This window comes from Cuculus canorus, chromosome 4 (assembly GCF_017976375.1).
Source record: "Cuculus canorus isolate bCucCan1 chromosome 4, bCucCan1.pri, whole genome shotgun sequence".
NCBI lineage: Eukaryota > Metazoa > Chordata > Aves > Cuculiformes > Cuculidae > Cuculus > Cuculus canorus.
The window spans coordinates 14733024-14750270 of NC_071404.1; the positions used below are offsets into that span (position 1 = coordinate 14733024).

General features: G+C 48.2%; 1 protein-coding gene across 1 annotated transcript; it reads right to left on the minus strand.

Moving 5' to 3' along the window:
- Positions 1-12140: 12140 nt before the first annotated feature.
- Positions 12141-15041, minus strand: MSX1 (msh homeobox 1). Its single transcript, XM_009564686.2, has 2 exons — positions 14559-15041; positions 12141-13155 (listed from the first exon to the last, which is right to left on the minus strand). The coding sequence occupies exons 1-2, from the start codon at positions 14971-14973 to the stop codon at positions 12725-12727; spliced, it is 846 nt and encodes a 281-aa protein (XP_009562981.2). The 5' UTR covers positions 14974-15041; the 3' UTR covers positions 12141-12724.
- Between the last annotated feature and the right edge of the window lie 2206 nt (positions 15042-17247).

Here is a 17247-nt window from a genome sequence, read left to right on the forward strand (position 1 = left end):
ATGGGAGTAGTCTCATTGATTTTGGTTAGATTCTTCATATGAGAAAGCATGTTTGACCTCATCCCTTGGAGAAATAGTATAATAGAAGTTGTATGAATGAGATACCTGCTTTTCAGAAGATTTTTTTATAATATTTTCTTCATCTTCCCAGTATGACAGAAGATGCAGAGGTCAATATTTTCCAAAAACTTTTACATAACCTCTCCAAAAGCAATAAAATGATGAAACCCAGAATCTGCAAATTGTGGTGACTTGTAGTGCTTTGATTTATAGCCCTGTTGGGTTCAGAGTGAATGATTTCTACAGAGACCAGTCCCTCTAATCAGAATTTTACAAGAAACGGATGTGCTAAAAGAAACAGAAAGCTAGCAGGGCTTCTGGTTACATTTTCAGCTTGATTTATAGACCTGTAAAACTCTCTGTATCAGGGAGCTGACACCAATTTCTAGAGAGCTGTGAACATTTGTTTTCATCTGATTTTCCTACAGGATTTCTGGGCCCACTTCATTTGCAAAAGACCCCAGTGAAATCCATGTCAGGTGTAGAGAATGTGGGACACTGGTGTCACAAGTGAACTGGAGGCAAAGGAGAACCAGTTTGGTAGCTGAGCAAAAAGAAACTAGTCCTGGGAATGTCTGTTTTAAGGACAGAAGTGTACCTTTAAGGATTCAAGAGTGGAAATGGAGCTGAGGCAGAGCAGGCATTACTGGGGCTGAAGTGGCTAAGGGAGGTCTGGTCTGGCATGGCGAGGGAAGATGTAAAACTGAGCAGTCCCCAGACTGAAGGCAAGCAGATGAAGAAGACAGAAAAAACAAGTCTGGTGTTGCGGGGTTCACGCTGTTGCGGTATGACTGCATCCCTTGCACCCACTGACAGAGGCAAATGCCATCTGCATTTGGACACATCTGCAAAGCAGAGGAGCAAAGTTGTGAGAAGAAGATCTGAAGAGAAACGCTAAGTAAAGAACAAGGGATGAGAGGTGCAGCCCAGCCAAGGATGCAGCCTTGGTTAGGGTCAATGCAGCACAGGGACATGGTAAGACAGTCCAGATGGGCAGAGAAGATTCCAGGAGCCTTGATCAAGGAAGGAGTGACAGGAGAAGAGCCATGGACAAGCTGCCCTGGAGACCCCACCAGGACTGGGCTGCAGATGGGGATACTCACTTAGAGGCAGTGCCCATAGCCACTCACAACAGTAAAATTCCCGAAGGAGTGACTAACCAGCACATCGATCAAGCCAAATATGATGCCCAAAATAGGGTAGAGAAAGCAAAGAGGGCTGGGACATGGCATGGATCAGGCACAAGGATCAAGACATGAACAAAAGCTTAGATCAAGAGTGTGTAGATCACCAAGAACCATACTCCCCAGGGTGGTCTGTTATTCTCAGTAAAACTCCCATCTGCCTCTGCAAGGATGCTAAACTATTTCATCTACTGCAAGGAGGACCTCCACAACTCGGATCTTGCCAGTTCTGCTCCTTCTTATAGCTAGAAATGCATAGAAACGTGTGGCTTGTATTTTCATACCCAAGATGAAGGAGATGTAAAAGTTAGAACAAAATAATCCAAGATCTCTTTGGAGGGGATAAGCAGTTCCCTTCTGGGAAACAAATCATATATCAATCATAGCTTATTACGGGTACTTGAACTAGAACCTTGTCCATAGAGAGCTGCAGGAGACCGTAGTGGAAATGAAAACAGAAAATTACTTTAAACCACTTTTAAGCCTAGTGACTCTGCAGTTCTAAGGCCCTGATCCAACCATTTGTTACGTTCCAGGACACTTAGTGGGGCTATGGCCAGGCACTACCATGCCCATTTGGCAAAGGTTTTAGGATCAAAGCATTTATGTGTTGCCTAATAGGCATTAAATGGCTACGTTCTGTTGACACAGAATTTAAGAAAATGTTCTTTACCTTGTTATGTTGTTTAAAGAAACGCTATTGGCTACTTTATTATATCAAATTATTAAGTATTAAATATATTATTGTATAAAATGGTTTAGTAGTATGTCCATGTTATTTTGGTTTTTAGAGTGTCAAAAAAGCTAATATTAATTAATAAATCAAGGTGCATTTTATTACACTAATAAGTGCAGCTTTAAAAATTTATTGCTACTTTCCAAGGATTTACTTCCTTTATTTAAAAAAATGCATCGGTGTCTTAAACTAATTATAAAGATCAAACTTACATTGGGAGGCCCTGATCCAGCAAACACATACGCTTATGAGTAGTTTAACTGCATGAGTAACTTCATAGAATTCAGTGGGTGAGAGAGAAGCTGTGATCCATGCAGCTCCTAATGTGGGTAAAGTTATTCACGGGCACAACTGTTTGCAGGACTGGAGCCAAGTATAACACATATACAAATTTCCATCTAGAAGAAAAGGCAAATGAATACATGGTAAAAAGCAATTACACATTATTGAATGTTATAACAACCATATATTCAATAATAAGTGCGTGAACACAAATATGGGTTACAAGACACATAGGGTCTACCTATAACTGATGGATAATAAATGAAGAGGTAGAATGAATTGAAAGGTGAAGTGAACACAGCGTAACTCTCTTCACGCCTGAGTTTCTCTCTAATCTAGTTGTTTCTTAGATGCAAAAATTATACACAAGAAATACATGAACAAAAAAAAATGGGGTTGCACTCAACGACCAACTTTGGACACCAAACGCTAGTTATATTGTTAAAACAGAGTCAGGTTTATCCTGTTGCTCATTCTCTCTGTGATCCTGATGGCTGTGCACCACGTGCTGAAAAGGAACACCGTTCCTGGGAGGAGAAGGGGGAAAACACTTCAGACCTCAGCAAAAGAGAACATTGCCCTGGAAGGTGGGTATGTTGGCTTTGAACTCTCCAGGAAAGCATGGAGGATACCCCTGCTTGCTCTGAGCTAGGCTGCTATGTTCTGTCCCAGTCATATTTTATTAAGTGGATGCTGCTGACTGACCTGTCCGATGCTGAACTCAACACTTCCCAGTGACTGAGTGCAGGATGAGTGCCTCCACAGCCTCACTTGAACTTGAGCTTCCTTGGGAGTGAATTATGTAGCTGCTTGTTTTCTGAGTTTCTGGATTTTAGGAGATGTTGTTTTGCCTCCAGGAAATTGTGTGGTCCAGCACAGGAACGCCAACTAGTTCTAGATGGCAGACAGCATGCTGATTTACCCTCTGAGATTTAGACACCTGTAGTTTACGTGTGCCCCAGGACAAGCAGAATCCAAGTTGGCCACAGCTCTCATGCAACACTGAAACCCTGCAGCTGGGAGAGACTGAATAAATCCTTTTTCGGCCTGTCCTTCTTATTAATATATACCTGAATACCTCAGTCTCCCTGGGCTGGCTGTGAAAGCATTAAGCACTCTGCAAGTTCTCCTTTTTGGTTGCCCGTAAAGTAGCAAACGTTGCAAATGTTTATGTTTCTGCACTTATTTTGCCCCTATGAAATAAATGCTGCTGTCGGGCACAATACAATGCATCTGGTGTCTTCTGTAGTGTTCTTGCTGCAGTTCTAAAGATGCAAACTGCATCTTTAGGGATGCCTTCCTGCCCTCAACCTGTGCTCCAGCAATCTCAACATAAAAGATGTTGTGATCATTTTGTTCACCTACAAGATATTCACTGCAGTTCCACTACATGCTAGCTGGCTATTTTTCCCTTGCATTATTTTTCCAGGGTTGTTTCTCTGAGATAGCTTTCCCCTCTGGATGTGCTGGGCTGTCATACATCCATCCTGCTCATCTCCTGAAGCGATGCAACCACAGTATTGTAGCAATATTACAAAAAGTGCAATTATTTTGACAGGCCTTTCTTCCTGGTGCATCTTCAGGATGCACACTGCTAGTGACTGGGTCTTTTGTTCATATAGGTAATATGTAAAGTATACAAATGCTTGCTTTCCATTTCCACAGGAAGAAGAGAACCTGAAGAAGCCTTAGCAATCCCTTATTTCTCACTTGCAATTAGACTTTTAAATAAAAGATCCTATTTGCATCAACACAGAGTTTGTGAAAGGGCAAGTGCCACTTTTTTCTTGGTGGCATCATCACCTTATTGAAGAGTTCAGTTCTCTACAGTTTTCTAACTGCCCCTCCCTTGCAATCTCCATTTTGCCACTGCAACCATTAGCAAGGTTGCAGCTCTAAATCTTAGCAGGCAACTGATCCGGGTTTAAAAATGCCATAAAATGTTTTGTGACACATAGCCAAGAGGATCCTCTGTCATATAAGGGCTTATTACCTCTGAATGCTTCAAAACTGAAACCACATTGTGAGGCAGAATGCGACAATTTCACAGGTTAATCAGGTGCTAATTACAGGCCTGAACATGTTCATACCTGTGTAAAGAGTAGTGTTGCTTCCACTGAGTGTATACACAGGCTAAATGCTCATGGAAGATGCAGACAGCTCCATCTGGAAGAAGCAGCCAGTAGAGATAAGGATTAATCACAACTGGAACAGAGAAAAGCTGTATTGCTTTCTACCAGATAATTCAAAATAGTGCCCCTTCTGGTTTTCTTTTTTTTTCCCCACTTTATGTGAGGATTGCTTTACTGTTTTTCTTGAATGTGAGCTAACTTTGCTTATCAGTATCCGAAAAGCAAGTCCCTGCAGGGTCCCCACTGACAAACGCTGCCAGGCAGTCATGCTCTTTCCTCTGCTCTGAACGGAGTAATTAGAGAGATGCAATTTTCCAGTAGTGCTTGACAGCCTACATCAAAGGCACAGAAACTGTTTCTGGACATTGAAAAGATAAAATTCTAATACTAACTGATGCCTCCTTCAGTTTTTATTGCAGTTCAATGTAAACAAATGCTGCTGGTTTTGAAAGTATATGTTCAGATCTGTCAGAGTATATATACTGCAGTGGCGATATCTACTGTAGTAAATGCTGATATTTACCATCATGTCTATATACTTGATTCAATCATCTCTATGACATTAGCTGTATGTATGTTTACACATTTACAGATGTCTTTCTTTACGTGTACATGCATACAAATACAAACACATGCATATGAATTAAATGGAAACCGTAACCCAATCTTAACCAGGGTTTTAAATTAATCACAATACATGCACACACTTACAAACATCAGGCTATATTTAACTTTCACATAAGCAATGTAGAACTATTATCTTCTGTGGAGCTCTACAGTTTATGAGTCAGACCCAAAGCCTGTTAGTTAGCTGATGGAAAGAAGCCATTGACTTTATTGGGCTTTGGACCAGACATGAAGCCAATGGTTAATTGTCTCATATAATATAACTTTCCCTTCCAGCAAACTTAAGATAAACTTAGATTCTAATTCCAATAACTCTCCATAATTTTTCCAAACAAATTCCTTATGGAATGGAAATGCCCATTCTTGTTCTGGGCATTTTTCAATGCTTTCACGTTTCTTTGTTTTGAAAATTGATTCAGTCATGTTAAACATTATGCAAGCCTGAAAAAGATCACAGTCTCCAACTATCCAAAGTGAAATTCTCATACATGCATAGCTCAGAAATAAATGTCATTAGAAACTTCAAACTTGGCTGGTATTAAAGCCATCTTTGAGAAAGGGAAAACAATTCATATTTGAAGAAATTCAGCCTGGTGTTTTAGAAAGTAAGAATAGTTTAGGATTACATGCCCGTCTCAGCTTTCTGATTTTATTATATGTGCTGTACAACTTTCCATTTTGTTCCCAGGTTTTTTGACTTGGGTTGGTTTTGAGTATATACTTGAAAGATGCAATTATTTTAGAAGGAAAATTAACATGCCTGCACCACGCTTCTTGAGTTAAAGGGAGAGCTATCTAAAGACCTGCATTTGAACTCTGAGCTAATAATGCTGTTAAATTCATCCTAATTCAGGTATCATAGCCGACAGAAATGCAGTTAAAGAAAATCCATTTTTAAGAAATCACTCTTGAAGAGTCTTTTGACTAAAGATGTTGACAGTCCTTTCAATAATGTCTAAATTAAAATTCTGAACTAAAAGCTCATGTCTAGGCTTTCTGATTGCAGATACTGGATACGCAGTTAATACTTTGTCTACAAAAAGTCTGTGGCTGAAGTTTTTTAGCTGTGCTAACTACTATAGAAAGTTTGCATTTGGATTACTATTTGTATCAACAGAGTTGTTATCTGATACAATCGCTGTTGCAGTGACATTGTGCTGCCTCCTGGCACTACAGGCTGGGGGTCTCTCAGGGTACTCCAGTTAAGGTTCCCAGCTAAGAGGAAACCAGGAACATCTCTCTTCAGTAGCCTATAATCTCTGCATAGTCAGGTAGGTTCCTCAGCTGTGACAATTAATTCAAGGCACTTAATGCTTACAGCGTTTAAGTGCTTCAAAAACCATTGACTCTTGTTTCTCTTGTTTTTTTTCAGGACCATGTTACATGTATTTCACAACCCTGCTTTTTGTTTTACAAATAGAATTTATTGTGCATTGTTTATGTAGCCCCCTGTCCCCCCCAAAAAAAAAAAATAAAAAAAGAGGATTGTCATCACATAAAGAAAAATTTTTGGTCAAACTGACAACATCTATGACATCCCACTGTCTCTTCTTGTGGTATACCATGGATGCGGCTTTCACAGTAAGTCCAAAGCTTTTTATGAGGTTTTGAAAAGCGTTTATGGCTTTTGGTGAGTAGACTGTGAGGAGCAGATGCTCCCCAGGACTAAGAGGGCAGGTCTCATAGCCCCAGAAAAAAATCTCTTCCAGCCCTTTGCTGATGTAAATGGGAACAGGTCCATTGGCTTGCATCTAAATGCATTTACAGTGTAAGACAATCACTCCTTGAGTTTTAAAGCATCCCAGCCTTACTTCTGTATTTGTGTTAGCTGATATTTGCATAATAATGCCAAATGCACACAAAACATTGCATCAAAAGAAAGTTGCTCCTTCCCTCCAGCTTGTCTTTTGGAAATAATTCTCTTTTTCACCATTCCCAAGAGTTTCCCCGCACCGCTTGCAGTCTTCCAGTTAACATAATTTTGTCATTCTCTGCTACCAGACCTCTTTGCCTCCCACTGCCACTTCCTTTCTCTCTGGCATGCAAAGGGAGCCTGAGTCATAGTGAAAGCTCTAAATATTGCCTCCCCAGTGTGCTCTTTCTCTTTCCACCCCTACATCGGGCAGCAAACAGTGGTGGTCAGAGGGTCTTCAATGTGTTTGTTGTTATACACCTCTTTCTTACACATACATTGAGTGAGCATCTCACTCTGCCTGTTACCGAGTGTCTGATACAAAACGCCTAAACCAAAAACGTTGATCACTTACGTTGAAAGAACATTTTGTTTGGGCTGCATCTTTTTGTGCCTGAGTCCCTGGATCTCAGTCCTGCCTGAGTCCCTGGATCTCAGTCCTGCCTGGAGCTCAATAACCCTAACCCCACTGCCCTGCCCTCTGCTCCAGTTTCAGTGGGAGTGGGCCATGGACACAGAATCACTCCCAAATTTTGAACATGGCTCCTAGACATCACCCTCCCAAGGTCTGTATTACAGCTCCCTAGCAAGGTCTGAGTCTGTACCATTTAACTGAGTAGCTTTGATCGTTGTGCGACTGTGTGCAAGAGATTTCTTTCTCTTCCGCAGGTCTAAGCAAGAAACAATGCTAAGAGTGTTGTTCACACCGCCAGGAAAATCAGCTGTTGTCTGAGAGGACTCCATGCCACACCAGGCAGCAGCACAAAAGTGAGCCATTGGAAGGTACCTCCCAGTACCAGTCATACTCAGCACTGCGGTGGGATTTTCAGCTGTGTCCACTTCCCAAGATGAAAAGGACAGCTTTGCACTGCGGATATTTTGCACATTCCTGGTCCCAAGACATGCTGTTTCCAGGTAGCTCCCTCTCTTGCTCTCCCTTTAATCACTGTAGGGTGGTAACTGGATGCAGCCTGGAGGGATAGAAGATCTCCAAGATGAAGAAATATAATGGAGCAGAGTGAGTGTCGACCGGTTTACTGTTGCAAGCAAATCACTACCAAATCTTTCGGTGCAGCATGTTACAATTTACTACTCATAGTTAAATGAGTCAGAGCTGTTGCTTCTGGTTCTGCCTCCAGCTTCTCCTGCCGCAGAGCCGGACAGACAATGGGTCCGTGTTGCAGAGGGGCCTCGGGCCAGCCCGAAGGAGCCGTGTGTCGCAATGCCCATTATCGCAATGCCTCATTTTTAGGCTCCCTGCTGTGGAACAGATTACTCAGGCCAGGGACAGACACCACTGTGCTTCACACAAGGTGTGGAGAGAGTTAAGAGCTAATGAAAGGAAATTTCAGGAATATACACACTCCGTGGGTTAGAATATATATATTCTGACATATATATATATATATACACACACACACACACACACACAGAGTGAGAGCTAGCACTGTGATAGGCAGAAAGAAAGTTTCTTTTACTGCCACACACTCTCTTGTATTTAAGTACCTAAGCCGCATCAGCCTGGTTTTGTGGAAAGCTAGTGAGGGAGAGGCCCTGTTGCATCCAACAGCTCATTGGATACAGTACATCATAGCCCAAGCAACAGGAGACTTACACACCAGTCACCACTCTGCTGGATTTAATTTGAAAGGCCCTACGGCTCTGAGAAGTGTCCTGGCCACGGGGCTATTTAAGAAGGTGTTGGTTTTTTCTTGCACTCTTTGGCCACCTCTGTGGCTAATATAGAATCAGATGTATCGATAAGAGAGACAAGGAGCAGCTATCTCCTAGTCCCCAAAAGTTAGTGATTGAGATTTCCACCTTGTATACAAAATACCTGAGCTCAGCTGTTTACCTGAAATCAGGCTGTAAGGACAAGTTAGTGCTAAGTATCCTGTTTTTCTGTGAAGGTGTCCATCTAGTTCGTTCAACAGATCTTTCATTTCTTTCCAGATCTGTAGGATCAATTTCTGACGTGACTTAGGAGACTCACAGAGGATGATAAGCCTGGTTTTAAGTACAGGAGTACTACTGAGCAGCAGGCTCATCCCCTCCCCTACGCCTGGCCCTTACAATGGGTAAGTTGGCGGCTTCCCTGCTTTGCGTCTGATTTCTGAAGGTTGTGTTCTCAGCCACAATCCTGAGCAGCAGGAGATTTCTGCTGCTGTGCCTAACTGAATTTAGCCTGCCCTCACTTTTGAAAACGGGCTTTTAGCTCCCAATTCACTTAAGCGCTATGGAAAACGTTAGGTGAAACATTCAACAGGGCACCGATTCGTGTTTCGGGTTAAAGAGCGAATTCTGAAACAAACCCTGAAAACTCCAGAAATTCAGAGCAGACAACAAATCCATGGTTCCACCAAAGATTTGACCAGCAGATTTTGCCGGCAGCCTTCTACTCCGGAGCTAAAACTAAAGGAGAATCTGTCCTTACTCTTTAGCCGCTAGAACACCGGCTGGCTCCCTCCTGTCCCAGCCCGAGCCGGAGCCGGGCGCGATGTGGCGGCGATCCCGCGCTGGTGCGGGGCAGAGGCGCCCGGGGCGGATGCTTTCGTGGGCAGATAACGGAGTCGCTCCCCTCGTTTGAGGGAGAAAGAGTAGGAAATAAAAAGAGTCCTTTTTATTTTCCGTGCCTTTCTGCGAGCGTTTGGTCCCTCTCCGTGCTGTGGCTACCGCGTGCTTTATTTCCTAACCTCCGTAGAAAGCTACGCGTCAAGGCGCTGCCGCTTTCCCACGGCAGAGCATCGCCGCAGCTCTGGCTGCGAGTCCGTGGTGGTACATGGATGCGCTCGGGGCCCCTCCGCTTTCTCTCTTCTGTCTGCGGAGGCTCTCTAGGAGTGTGTGTGGAGATATGCACGGCGGGGGGAGTGGGTACCGGAGTGACCGGGGAGGGGTGGCGGGGGAGAGCGGAGTTATTAGGAAACTTTGCTTTGGCTACTCTCTATCCTTGGGGCTGCGTGGCGCCAGCACCCTCAAGTTGAAAGGAAAACAGCCATTCTCACTTCCAACTGCCCACTGAGATCCTTAAGGCGACAAAGACACAAAAGTGAATTTTATTTGCTGGTAAGCCAGAGGCAAGAAAAAAGAAAAGCCAATTCCCCCTTAAAAAGAGCCGACAAATCCTTTTTGCTCTTTTGTGTGAGCTTTTCCTATTCACATGGAGCGTTCATCCGTGTGATTCCCAACTTATTGTCATTACTTAGTTATTAATTGTTCTCATCTGGGTTTAATTGAGCAACCAAGGACTTTAGCCCAAGGGTCAAGGGGAAAACTTAAAGCAAAGATGTGTTCAATAGGAATTCTGCGCTTCGAATATCCATCCCGAGCTGACATAATGTAAAAAAAAAAAAAAAAACACACACACAAAAAAACCAAAAAAAAAACCCAAAAAAACACCCACCCTAAAGACAGACAAAGCGGAGAGATGAAAGGGTCCCGGCTTTCCCCGAGCCCGGCGCCGCAGCGCCCAAAGGTGCCGGCTGAGGGGAGCAGGGCTTGGGGGGAGCCAGCTCAAAGAGGATCTCTCTGTTTAGAATCTCTCTCGGTTTTTTAAAGGTTTCTTTACAGGATAAACCTGGCCTGTGCGATTAGATCTTCTCCGCAAATCCGCGGTTTAATCGCGCAGAGGCTAAGTTTATCTCCAGCCTTTTTCTGCCAGAGACACAACGTGGGAAAAAGCCGGCACCGCACTCTATCTGGCGCGGCGTTGGGCGCTGGGGTCAGGATCACAGACACTGTCATTTGCACAGAGAAAAAAAATGATCGGGAAGGAAAGCCAGACCGAAAGAAAGCAAGAAAGAAAGAAAGATAAAAAAAAGAGAAAAAAAAAAAAATGAACGATAGATAAGGAAAGGGGAAAAAAAAGAGAAAGACTGAAAGAAAGAAAACCGCAAATCCCCCAAACTCAGCCCAGAAAGGACTGGACGGCCAGAGCGGAGCGAGAGATGAGAAAAGGAGGATTAGAGCAGGGAGCTCTGGAGAAAGTGACTGGGTTCAGGTATGCTGTTTCGTTGTTATTGAAAGCATCATTGATATTTAGGAGATGATAAAAGTCCCGCCTCGCCCCCAGCTACAGTCTCGCTGGAGCCACAGTGCCTGCAGAAGATTGCCCAGCCTCATTACAGCAATTATTTTCCTTCTAACTTTTCTTCAACCTTAACGTTTTCAATTGCTGGAAATGAAAGCGGAGGGGGGGGAGGAGGGAGAAAGAAAAAAAATAGTCTCAATTTCCCAGGCCCATTCCTTGAGCGCAAAGATAAAGTATTAAATAGATACATAAATACAGTTTAAAAAGAGCACTACCGCTCTCCCTTACCCGAGCGCTGCGGCAAAAGAGCTCGGGGGGAGCGGCACAGGGAGGGGGCTCGGGGCGCAGCCGGCAGGGGACTCGGGGTCCTCGGTCGTTTCCCGGGTGGTTTCCACGGGGCCGTGGTGACCGGGACGGGATTGCAGCGGAGCCGGCCTCTGAGGGATGCGAAGCGCCCAGAGCCACGGGGATGGGTGGCAGACGGCGCCGAGCGGACCCACCGACAGCCCTGCGGGTCCCGGTGGCTGCGTGCCCTGGCCCCGCACCCGTCCCCAAAGGACACCGTTCCCACCACCCGGTACCCTAACGAATAGCCCTGTCCCCACTGCCCGACTCCTCGGCTTCGGCGACGGCGCTGCCTCCGCTCCACTGTTGGTGCGACTTTCCGTCACAGGCTTCTCCCCCCCCCCCCCCGTCCCAAAACCCCCATGCTCCCTTCGCCTTCTGCCAAAGAGAGCTGCGGGTGAAGCCCTTGGTGTCTCTCTAGGCTTGGCGCCGAGGTGGAGGACAAGCAGTCATCCTCAAAGCCCCGGGGCGGGAGGCTTCCCGGCAAAACGCAGCTAGCAGGAGAGAAGCAGCTTTTCTCCTGCCTCGGGCTACAAAAATCCAGCCGGGGCTGTGCTGATCCCAGTGCCGCGGGTGGGAGCAGGATCTGCTCCTCGCACCCTCGGTTGGAGAATGCGGAGGCAACTGCCGCCGAGAGGCCGGGGAGCCTTAAAGAGCCGCGGGGACAGGGCAGCTCCCACTTCCACAGCGAGCTGAAAAGTCAGCCGAGCCCTCACTGCCCGAGGCTGAAATCTCCCTGGTGCAGCCGTCTCTCTTTCCCGTTTCCCTGACACACAGATTTAGTCTCTTCCCCTGCAACCCCTGGCAGGGCAAGGAGCAAACAGACGGCAAACAGTAGCTTAAAATTAATTTATTTAACAAATATAGCTATAATACAAATGATAATAAAATTTCAAATATACAGTATATTACATAGTACACAGTGCCCCTTCCAAAGGAGCTGGCGGAGGAATAAACACAAGTAACAGACGCTGCCGTTACACAGGGACGGGAGAGGCTGCTCTACATTTCCGCACCTCTTGAGCTCGCCTTGTAGAAAGCACGAGAAACGTCCTATGTTTCAACCCCCTTTTTAGCCATTTCTCTTCCAAAGTTCCTCTCCCCAGGCTGCCAGCCGAATCCAGGGAGGCCGGGCAGGGCTGGCCCGTCGCTGCCCTGCACCAGGGAGGAGCTGGGGCCGTGCCTCGAGGTTTCTCCCAGCCGGAGAGCAGGGCAGCTTCCAGCACTACTGGAGAGAACGGAACGGCGCTTTGCCGGGGAGGCAGCATCACCAGGGGAAACAGAGGCCAAGCAGAGCTGCACTGGAGAAGTCTCTGCCACAGAGCCCGCGGGGAAGTCCACAGCAAGGAACCAAGAGGAGCAGGGAGGGAGCGCTTGCAGGGCCGGTGGGAGCGGCCGGCCAGCAGGCTGGGCTCGGCTCTATGTGAGGTGGTACATGCTGTATCCCACATGCGCTGTGTACAGTCCCACAGGAGCCACGGGCAGCCCTGCCCGCTGGAAAGGGCTGGAGGCACCGTACAAAGAGGCGCCGGCCACGGCCGGGCTGCCCAGCGGAAAGGAGATGCCGAAAGCAGCGGGTGGGAGCATGGGCTTGGCTGCCATCTTCAGCTTCTCCAGCTCGGCCTCCTGGAGCCGCTTGGCCTTGGCACGGCGGTTCTGGAACCAGATCTTCACCTGGGTCTCGGTGAGGCTGAGCGAGCTGGAGAACTCGGCGCGCTCGGCGATGGACAGGTACTGCTTCTGCCGAAACTTCCTCTCGAGGGCCAGGAGCTGCGCCGTGGTGAAGGGCGTCCGGGGCTTCCTGTTGGTCTTGTGCTTGCGCAGGGTGCAGGCTGGGGGGCTCAGCCGCCCTGCGCCGAGAGGGGGGAAACGAAGGAGACACCTCGGTTAGCAGCGCCTCGACCCGCCTGCCCCGCAGAGCCCGCACCCGGCAGCGACTAGGGTGGAGAGAAGGGGAAAAACAAGGTCCTGCTCAAAAGTAAAGCGGCCCAAAAACTCCCGGGACACACAGGGCACACTTCAAACTGAGGTGTCCCGTTCCAGTGAAGAAAGCGAGTGCTTTACAAAAGAATTAGATCCCATGAATGTTGAAAATTTAGGTTACTCGCAGTAACTTCGTAACACCTCTCCTCTCTCTCTCTTCGTGGTACCTCTGCGACTCCATGGAAAAACTTGGCAAAGGGCAGGAGTCAAACACCCATACACCCTCCACCTCCTGCCTTAAGAGACATAAATGAAGGGATTGACCTTCCCAAAAATACATATCCTGTCATTTTTATTGGATTAAGGAAAAAAATAAACAAAACATGCTGGCTGTTCAGACTTCATTAGGCCCCTGGGAACGGGATTAAGCATGTCATTAATTACGAGCCGAGTTCACACTCGGCCTTTACCGCTCTTCACTGGTCTGTTCCTCTCCTCAACACTTCTAAGGGTCCTTAACCTCGGTGTGCCCCAGGTTTACTTCCCAACAAGAACTCTTAGTTTGTAATTTCAATAAACTAAACCACTGCCATACTCTACACAAATCCTTTCGGGATGTCCGACTTTCTCCAAGCGAGAGAGAAAGCAGCTCTTCTTAAGAACAGCCCAGAGGCTCCAGAGCCTCATCCCGAGTTCGCCCCTTTCCACGGGAGCCCGGGAGGAGACAAAAAGGGATCTGGCCCGGCAAGATCAGCGTAGCTCTTGGAGAGGATTAATGGACTTTCCTGATCTCGGCCTTCCCGCTGGTATTTATATTATTTTAGAACCCTCCGTGTTAATCAGGAAAACATCAGTAATTGCAGCTTTTCGGACTTTGGAGATACAACACTCTAAAGAGCAGCCAGTGGGGCAGAAGACCGCAAAGCCCGGAGCCACCTCGCCTGGGAGCCCGGTCTGTGCGGGGTCTTCCGAAATTGAGCCACTTTCGGCGACAACAGCGCTGAGGCTGAGCCAGGCTTGGCCTGGCTGTTCGAGCCTCAGGTTAAGCCAAGGAGCAGGCTGGGCTGATTTCTCTTCTATCACACCGACCCTTCCCCGATTCACATTCGGCACAAGATCTCGCCCTGATTCCCCCTCCTTTCCTTCGCAAGCTTCGCACACGCTCCAACGGGATCGATGGGCAGAAAGCGCGAATCGCAGGAAAAAAAAAAAAAAAAGAAAGAAAGAAAAAAAGAAAGAAAACCCCAAACTTTTAGGAGGGCCGAGCTGAGTGAAAGCGAGAGGAAGTCCCCGGCCGCCCCCGCGGGAAGGGCGCGGGGTCTCTACTTACTCGGGGGAGGCGGCGAGAACCGCGGGCTTTGCATCCAGGGGCTCCGCTCCTGCTTCTCGGGGCTCTCCGCCTTGGCGAGGGAGTCCTCGGGCAGCTTGACCAGCGCCCCGACGGCGAAGTGCCCGCCGAGGGGCAGCGGGGAGCCGGGCGCCTCCGCCGTCAGGGCGCCCAGGCGGGGGCTGAGGCTGGAGCGAGCGGCCGCCCCGGCGCCCTCGGGCTTCCTGCGATCGGCCATGAGCGCCTCCACGCTGAACGGCAAGAGGGACGGGGAGACCTTGGGCTTGTCGCTCTCCTCCTCCCCGCCCATCGCCGCCGCGACGGGGAGGCCGCCGCCGGGTTTGCCGAAGGCGGATGCGGGAGGCTCGTCGCTGCGGACCCCGGTGGGCGCGGTGGTCATCTCCACAGCCGGGGCCATGCAGAGGCTGCTCGCCTTCGCCGCCGCAGCGCCGGGCTCATGGGGCGGCGCGGGGGGCGCGGGCGGCCGTCGGCGCGCTCCGGCCCCGCGGCGGGCGGTGCCGCCTGATAAAGCGACGCGGAGAACGGCGCCGCCCAACCAGAGCGCGGGGGGGCGGGGCCACCGCGCCCCATTGGCTGCGGGGCGGGGCGGGGGTCGAGCCGGACTCGCCGTCGGGGCGCCCCGCGTCCCCCTCCCCCCGGCCGAGCTCCGCTCCGAGCTGCGGGCAGGAGGGAGGAAAGCCGGGGCGGCCGGAGCTGCGCTCTGCCCTGGGGATGGGGATGGGGATGGGGAAGGTGGCTCAAAAATAGGAGAAATTAAAATATAGTAACGTCGGCAAAAAAAGCCGGTGTTTCCCTTTGCGCAGCTCGAAGAACTGGGCCCGCATGATGCTGTTCTGGAAAACCAACAAATATTGGGCTGTCCTGACTGTGACATTTCGGAAAGAGTCCCTCCCTGACCCACAGCTTTGTTGAGCCTTGAAAAAGTGGTTTTAGGGGGGTGTGTTCGCGGGTTTTTTTATTATATTAAATGAATTCTGGCCCTGCGGTGTGTGCGGGCGTGATCTGCGCCTTTATTCATCCATCCACCCACCCATACATATATACATACGCGTGAACTGTGCTCTGTAGACGCATAGATGTGTGTGTGCCTCCAGATAATGAAATGTTCATCCACGTAAAAAGGAACATCTAAGCCCCAGACCCACTAAAGTCACAGCTATTTTGTTTTGTAAATTTGTTTTACAATCCCTTATCCCTGCGCCCAGGACGGATGTGCAGTAAAACGGAGCCGCTCTCTAATAACGTGATTGGCTGCTCGCTGAGAAAAGTTTATTGATAGCTGCAGGGCTCTAATCTCGGCGAAACACGAGAGGCTCTTGCAGTCATTTGAGGGTAATTATCTGAACGGGGAGGGATAGTGAATTCCCTTTCCTTTTACCCGGACCCAATAAAGATGGTAGATTAGGAGCGTATAGATTATGAAATGAATTGATAAAACAGACATTTTATTAACCGATAAGCAACTGGATCTAATTGAAATGGATTGTCCTGCACTCGGCTACACACACATATTTTACACACGCGTGGGGATCTACCCTGCCGACGTGCTTACTGTGGGTACTGTGTGCTTACTGTGGGTTCTGCGTGCGTGCACACATCCATGCCTCACTGGCACGAGTTGTTCTTTGCTCTTATGGGATCCCTTTAGGTGCAGATGATCCGCAGGCGACTCGCAGGGTAGCCCCGTGCGCTGCTACAGATTAGAGCGTACGCACACCGCCACAGACCTATTCACCGACATACAGCTCACACGGAATCCGTTGGATCCCCCGGCGACTCCCTGCCCCGCTCCTTCTCGGACAGGAGCAGCGGTGCCGCCGCGCAGCCCGGCTCCGCGCCCCCCGCTGCCCGCAGCCTCCCCCGCGCCCCGTCGGGCCGGGGTTGGGGGAGTGGGGATGCTCGGAGAAGCGGCTGCATTGCTAATTGCGAGAATAAACAATCTGTCACGATTAGTCAGTGCCTCTAATAGGCAGACAAGTGATGTTGTTTTTAGGCGCCAGCAGCGGTCTGATCAAAGGCTTCAGCTGGAGGGGGACTATTGAGGACGTTAACCCGCATCAAGGGAGCAAGGCGCCTTAGCCCTGGGACATCGGCACATTCAGCCTGACAAAATTAGTTTGCTCTACCAATCACAAGACATTTTCCCAAAGCCCCGTGCTTCACGCGAAGATGCACCTCCAACCCACCCCACCCCCGACTAAGAAAACACGCACAAATATCGACGCACAGTGTTTTATGGTGTCCCCTCCACCCAATCCTACAGGTAGGCTCTTTTTTTTTTTTTTTTTCCCCTCTGAACCCCAACGCAGCCGCGGAGAAGAAAAAGTGATGTGTTTATTAGACTTCTAGGCAGCCCCTGGGCTGCTTTCGATCTCATGTTTTTGATGGAAATATGAAAAGAAAAAATAGAGCTGCCGGGTTTTTTTTCTCCTACTTTTATTTTGCAGAATGGTTTGAACATTGGGATGTTGCTGAGATATGAGATGAGTGTGCGTCCCATACTGAGAGCGAGATCCTACTCTCATTGAGAGTTGACAGAATGAGATAATTAGCTCTTTATTTATCTCCTAGCAATGAACTCTTTGTGTTTACGTTTCTGTCATACTCGGTGGTATTTTAATCACTGTACCATAGCAAGGACTTCGTTCTAATTCACTTGCTGGCAAGCTCT

Bases quoted from the DNA above. Each gene is read 5' to 3' on its own strand.
- MSX1 (XM_009564686.2), bottom strand. From the start codon at position 14,973: ATGGCCCCGGCTGTGGAGATGACCACCGCGCCCACCGGGGTCCGCAGC. The intron at 13,156-14,558 runs GTAAGTAGAGAC...CTCTCGGCGCAG, and splicing joins GTTCTCGCCGCCTCCCCCGA to GGCGGCTGAGCCCCCCAGCC.